Source organism: Thunnus albacares, chromosome 2 (genome assembly GCF_914725855.1).
Source record: "Thunnus albacares chromosome 2, fThuAlb1.1, whole genome shotgun sequence".
In the NCBI taxonomy this organism is placed as follows: Eukaryota; Metazoa; Chordata; class Actinopteri; order Scombriformes; family Scombridae; genus Thunnus; species Thunnus albacares.
In genome coordinates this window covers 2,806,511-2,813,591 of record NC_058107.1, presented here as the reverse complement: position 1 = coordinate 2,813,591, position 7,081 = coordinate 2,806,511, and the positions used below count along the sequence as shown (strand labels likewise).

The 7,081-nt window shown below is 41.3% G+C and overlaps 1 protein-coding gene across 7 annotated transcripts in view; it reads right to left on the bottom strand.

The window, feature by feature from the left end:
- Window positions 1-431: 431 nt before the first annotated feature.
- cacna1ba (calcium channel, voltage-dependent, N type, alpha 1B subunit, a) overlaps window positions 432-7,081 on the bottom strand; it is a 147,779-nt gene continuing 141,129 nt past the window's right edge. For 6 of the 7 annotated variants that reach the window (XM_044362938.1, XM_044362952.1, XM_044362960.1 and 3 more), the window contains one exon: window positions 432-6,439. In XM_044362938.1, coding sequence (XP_044218873.1) covers window positions 5,885-6,439 — 555 coding nt within the window. In that variant the 3' untranslated portion in view covers window positions 432-5,884. The remainder of the gene's footprint in view (window positions 6,440-7,081) is intronic. The other variant, XR_006405207.1, reaches the window with a different exon arrangement.

Below are 7,081 nucleotides of genomic sequence, written 5' to 3'. Positions count from 1 at the left end.
GCTATAATCATATTAAGACTGTACACACAGTGGCTTTAAAATCCCAATAAGCCAGCATTGAATGCATGACAGCAGAGCCCTTTAACTGGAACTTTGACTGTTAATGTTATCAGTTGCACTTATTAGTGTTTGACAGGTCAAATGAGAACGGTCTATTAATTTAGAGCATTACTGAACTCATCAGACTTTAATTAGTGCAGTAATGTATGTCATCTGTCACTTAAAGCTGCACTGATCAATATTTTTATTTTTACAATGGATCAAATGACATGGTGTCATGTGAAAGGTCGCAGTAGTTTGACAAAATAATCTCTGAAGCTTTCACACATCTTTGACTCATTCAGTTATCAAGCAGATTAAATACAGACAGTGTACAACAGCTGCATGTAAACACTGAAATCATTCAGATATAATCACACATGTAGACACAGTTTCATTTCATTCTTTTTTATTTCAAGGAACTTTGCTTCATACAAAATGTTAAATGTAGAAACAACTGCAGAATTCAAAGTCTGGCCAAGAAACAGAAATCAGGCAAACAAACATTTCACTGAATCCCAAGACCCAAATAAAGGAATGTTCCAGCTCTGCTGCACGGGGTGGAACTATCAACAATGTTCAATACTGTTTTTAATATAAATTTGTCTTGTCAACAAACCCCACAGTTTATATCAAATATTAAAAATCAACAACAAAATAACACATGGTATCTAAAAGTACTAAGTTTTCTACATGCACATACATCTTTAGAACATGCAAACATTTTTATTTTTTCAAGAATAAGCCACATCTACACTGCCAATGGTACGCAGAAATAAAGAGGTTGGCTCGCCTCTAATGTTTGGTGGCCAGTTGGTCCAGACTTGGAAACGAGTACCTTTCATTCAGAGGCCGCATAGTTAAAGAAGGTACAGCTATTTCAAATCATTTTTTTGCCATGGTATGACAAAACCTTCAACATAACGAATGCATCTGCAGAAGAATGTGTTCCTGTCTTTGACAAAAGGAAATGAGTCGGACACAGTTCAAGTTATGATTTATGAAAACCCTTCTATTGTGACCTCACAGGACACAAGTAGAAAACACCTCCTGCCATTGAGTGCCATGGGATTTCCATTTGACATTGTCACAGTGGGTAAATGTTGTGCATGCAAATATATGTATAAAGTTGCTGTAATCCTAAATATTCTATCTGTTTCTTGTTTACACGTTGTGCCTTTATGCATTTGAAGTCTTTTTTGTTTGCATTTTTCTTTTCATAGCATTTTCTAGAAAACATTTGGTCACAATCATGCTGAAGCCTGAATCTGAAGAAAAAGAAAAAAGCATGTAAAGCTACAGAACGGATGGAGAGATGGGTTTGTCTTGTTGCATAGCCCTACTCTCATCTTGTCTCTTGCCTTGTGTCTGGCTCCTGTAGTGTGTGTCGCTGTGGTTAAACAAGGCCCCTGTCTGTCCCCTGCTACAAGCTGAGGGGTCAGACTCTCACAACAAATCCTCCAGAAAGACAATCTCACCTTCTGTTAAAGGTTCAAACCTTTTCCCATGTGTTGTAGTTTACTGTGATAGAAAAACACAGCAAGAGATCGACATTTCACAAAAAGACAATCTGATGTTGATGCCAGTCATTTGTATCAAGCAAGTTGCATATAACAAGTATTGATTGAGTGTAAATCAGCCTACATACTGTGTCCAGTGCTGTCCGGTTCAGAGCGGAGTACAGTTTAGCATCAGGCATTGACAGATAGTCCTCCAGAGCTCTGATAGAAGATGTTTGTGAAGATGTGTTTCTAGAAACGTGACAGCTGGAGAATTCCCTCCTTCAGATTGGAAGCAGAGATGAGTGAGGCAGCCGGGCAGGTGTTGTCGGCCAGTAGGGCCACTTAAAGGAAAAAAATCCACCTTCCAGTGCGGTCAAATCCACTTCTGACCATTGTTAGATATCAACCTGTGATATTCTGTGCATACGGGAGTAGTTTGAGTGATGAAGAGGTGTCATTTTTATTTGGAGTGTAAGCACATTCTCTCATGCCTCACACAGCCAGATGTTGTTTTGCCACCTTGGGACAGACTTTCAAAATTGCAGTCTCATTATATAACTCTGTAACTCTGTTTACAGCAGGACTGCATTCCCTCCATCTGCCTCGTCAGCTACTTCTACTTCACTTCTTTCCTGCTTTTCCCCCACGAAGAAGCTTTTACTTCATGCTTTCAATCAAGTAGGTATGTGGACGTATTACAGTTGCTGTGTCCCAATTCCTTCCTACATGCTGAAAGTCTACAGCGTGTACTAGAACTAGACAAATAAATCAGTGTCTGCGTTACACAGTTTGTCAACCAGAGAGCACGAGAGCACTGTTAAATGTCCCACTCACTATATATCTTCATCACTATTTTCATGTTGATGAAAAGAAAATGAACTGACATGTAATTTAATCCTTAAATATTTATATTGGTGTTGTCTTCAAACAATCCAGCATTGCCTGGGCTAGAGAGAGAGAGAGAGAGAGAGAGAGAGAGAGAGAGAGAGAGAGAGAGAGAGAGAGAGAGAGAGAGAGAGAGAGAGAGAGAGCCTCCCCCTGATGATTTTGACAAAGAATTGTAAATTCAAAATAAATATTTAGCTCTCCGCTAGTGCTTGGTTCTTATTAATAAATGTATTCTTTGATTTTGAAACAGAAGCCTTCTGCTGATGTTATTTAGCCACACTACATATTCCAAACCCTGCTGAGAATGAGTGTGTAGTCAGAACTGGGACACAGCTAGTAACACTATCACACTGCAGTCTGTTTTCTGCTAGTGGAGAAGTGAGCCAGTTATAATCATTTTCCTCCCTGTGTGAACACCACAGTGTAATATGGCAGCTCAGTAAACCTTCCTCACTCTAACACCAGAGCCTGATGTTTAATATGCATGAGTTAGATTGCTGAAACATTTCCTGCTGTCAATCTCCAGTGTACAGTAGCTGCTGGAAATATCTTGGCGTGACATTACAACATCAATTTTTTGCCAGTTATCCATGAGTATGGAAAAAAAAAACAATAAACTGGACCCAGAAATGCAAAATACATCCACAACAGCTGATGCTTACCAGTGTTAGTTTTACTCTACACACACACACACACACACACACACACACACACACACACACACACACACACACAGGGCCTGACTTGACTCAAATACCCATAAAGAGTCTATCTGGATCTATCTTTGCTACTCTGGGCCCTAAATCAGAAAGTGCACACTGTTAATCCCCCCCCACCCATCAGACTCCAGCTGACCAACACACACTCACAGTCCTAACAATGAAATCGAAGGCAATACAGGAGCTCACGAGGCTCACGCTGACATCCTTTACCAAAAATACAAAAAAAAAGAAAGTCAACCAGGTCATCATAGCATGTATCCGACCAGGTATATCATCTAAACATGCACAATGTGTTACTGGCATTAATGTACTGTACTGATATATTTATGCAGTTTTCATAGTTGTTAAATGCTCGCATAGCCTCTGCTCCCCCATCCTTACATGATTTTATGGTTTATCAAAAACAAAAAGACTTTCATAAGGCCGTTTTTTCCATTCCTGTCTTTTAAGCGTACTGTAGGTATTGTTTCTCTGCTTGCAGATAAGGCTTTCTGTACAACATATTTTCCTGCAGAGCTACATACAGAATGAACCAAACATCTACTCAAGTGTGGATGCATTAGAAAACAGTTGACATTGCATCTTTTTCTACAGTATATCTAAAAGGATAGGCACTTTGTCTTAAAACATCGCAAAGAAGTCTGTAAGAAACATTAGACCTGAAACGATGGCAAACCGTAAGCAGTTCACGTAAAACACACTTTTTTTTATGTCATACAAAAAAATGCACACAATGAAAAGAGAACATCTACAAGGATATCTTTTAAGAAAACAAATCAGTCAGTCTGGTACGTTTCACTACCATGAGCTGCTTCTCTCGTTAAATTTGCAAGAAACGGTTAACAGACGAAACCACGATCGCTGTCTGTGTGACAGCGCTTCATCTAATCGACTGACACAAAGGGAATGTCATAAAGGATTAGGCATCATCATGGAATGATAGAGTCCTAAACTAAAGAACAACACAGCTGTTTGTACAGTGTCATATTTTTTTTTGAGGTTTTCCAACATTTATAACGTCAACAAACTAGCGTTTCACTGGACGACTGACCTGCTTTTTGTCGTGTTTCCATGACTTGCAGTGTTGAAACTGCCATACTGACTCCCAAACGCTTCAAACCTTCAACTACTTTCAGATTCAATAACTAACTTTACTTACTTACAAATGAAATTGCCTGTCATGTGCTGTTGGCTGTAGTAAGTATGTGGAAGGTGATGAAGAATGCACGACTCATCTGGAGTTTGGTGCGGTCTGAAGCCATGTCGACGTGTTTGCGTGCACTTCCTCCATTACTGCAGATGTCGTGCTGCTGGGCTAAATATCAGCCTTCAGATTCAGATACCAGCTTTGTTACAGAAGAACAGTTTGAGCTGTGATGAGCTAACTAGTGTTAGCAACATACTCAATGTAGCCTGGAGGTCTTCACAAAATAATTTCACCTGGTTTGCTAATCAGAGCAGATCATGATATATATTTATACAAATAGAAATAATTAGAGACTAACAGCAAAGCTGCACTAATCATTATTTTTACTTTTTAAAGTGAAAGGGGTTGCTCGTAGTGACGAACCCACACAGAATTATCACCAACTCTGCACTTCAGCTCAGTTGTTGTTAGCATCTAACATTTTAGCATCTTTCACAACTTTAATGTGTTCTGTGTCATCGCTCTCATCAGCATCAAAGTTTCCAGCAGCAGCAGGAAACTTTTTTTTTTTTTTTAAAGAAATAGCTCTAATAAACTCAGTGTACCTGTAAAGAGACATAGTTTTCTCATGAGTAGGTGGAAACCAAAACAGAGCTAAAAGGAGAGTATGTATTGAACTTCCATTTGTTGAGTGGCTAGAAACAAGACGAATGCTAATCTTGCTCTGCGCCTGCTGGATGTGTAAATAGGCATCTGTTTGCTTGCACGTTTGCCATAACAGCTACAACTACAATGTGATATTATGTCAGTATTGTGTTAACAGTTTGTTGCACTGCCCCCAAGTGGCCAAACATCTATTGATGCAGCTTTAAGTATTAGCTAAATGCTATGAGCCAAAAAGTTAGCTGCACACACTCCGCCACTCTTCGCAAGAACCTTTTGCAGAGCAAAGCAGTATGTGCAGCACAGGACTTTTTTTTTTTTTTTTTTTGCTATAATGTGATTACAGTTTTACTGGGTCAGAAACCCTGAAGTGATGTAGCACAAAACACCAGCACTTCTGTTGAATGGTTTCATGGAATATGGACTGGAGGAATGAGACATCGCAGGTTAGGTAGATATCATGAAATGACTCATTTGAGTTTATATCATCCAAAGATTTCTTTGGATCTTCCTTTGTCTTCCATCAACAGGTGGTATTATCATATTAATGTACAGCCTGTGTTTATAATATATTGGTGTTTGAGGGTCAATATGGTGGTATCAACAAAACACTGAAGTCAAAGCAAATAAAGGATGGCTACTGTAAGACATCTGATATTGGCAAAAAGTCTACTCTCCTGCTTCATAATGCCACGTGCCCTTTGATAAAGATGACACTTTTTTGTTCACGTTCAAATATTATCCACCTCAAGCTTTATCCTTGTTTAGATATTCTCCCTAACCTTAGCTCTCCCAGTTAGGATTAAAATACAGCATTATACAGTACACACACAGTGACAATGTAAACTGAAGCCTTCAAAGAAGATGATAAAACTCATCACAATTCCTCAAAAATGCATTAAAAAGGTCGATTTAAAGCCATGCTAGCACCATTCGTCCTCCTCTGCCTCCTGGTAATACCTGGGTGCCCTGACGCCAGAGCCTGGGCTGGTGCTGCCCCCGAAGCTGAAGTGGTACCCGTTGGGCACCCCAAGGTTCTGCTGTGGAGCGGGAAGCAGGGCTCCCATCATGCGAGGCAGTGCGGTCCGAGATGAGCGTCCGGTACGGGGGCTGGGCGACAGTGACGCAGCATCTTGGAAGACGTCCAGCTGGTCCCGGAGGCTGCTATACGGGCTGCCCAGGGCCTCGCCGTGGCCCCGGCCAAGGAAGGGCTCCGAGCTGATACGAGTGACAGGGCAGGGGAAGTGGCGGGAGCCGCTGTGTCGGAGAGCATTGTGCTCCGACAGGCCGCGACTCAGCCGGCCGGGACTCAGAGAGGCCTGGCTGGACACAAAGTGCACGGGGGAGGAATTGGCAGTCTTGTAGGCCACCCCGGGCCGCGGGGTGAGGGGGGTCTGGGGGAGCTGCCGACGTCCGCGGCTTGGCGTGCTAGAACTGGAGCTCAGTGCCACTGGGCTGCCTTTAACCCAACCACTGCCCTGGATGAAAATTGGACAAGCAATTTGAAACAATAGAACGATGAGGAAAATGTGTAAGAGAGGAAAGGAAAAGGAAAGGATACAGGGACAGGGCCGCCGGAGGAGAGGAAAGGAAACACGGCAAAATGTGATATGTGATGACACGAAAGATGACAGAGCACAAATGAGGGACAGAGACACAGACAGGAAAGACAGAATGAAAGAACAAGCGCTAATGGAAAGGTAACGACAGACAGACAAAATGGATGGGAAATATTGAAGAGAGAAAGTGGGAAAAGAAGTGAAAGGCCATGAGTGGCTGCACTAAAGGCAGACAGGAGAGAAAGTAGTAGTAAGAGCATGCAAAGAGAGTCTGCATTTCATTCCTCCTTCTTAAACTGCTTCTCCTACATTCAGCACACTTATCTATACCATGCCATACATACAGCAAACTGAGCTCATATTAAAAACACATCTTGTCCAGTCAATGTGGTTCACCTTTGATATAATGTAGTTTCATTTAGAACATATCTATTGTGGCTATTGATCCATTTGTACACAGGAAATGGCGCTCAATGGCGCAAATAAGCTCACTGTTCAGCAGCTACAGCATACTGTGTGTCATTGTGTGATATTCTAAAGTCAAACTAAACATGGATAGAG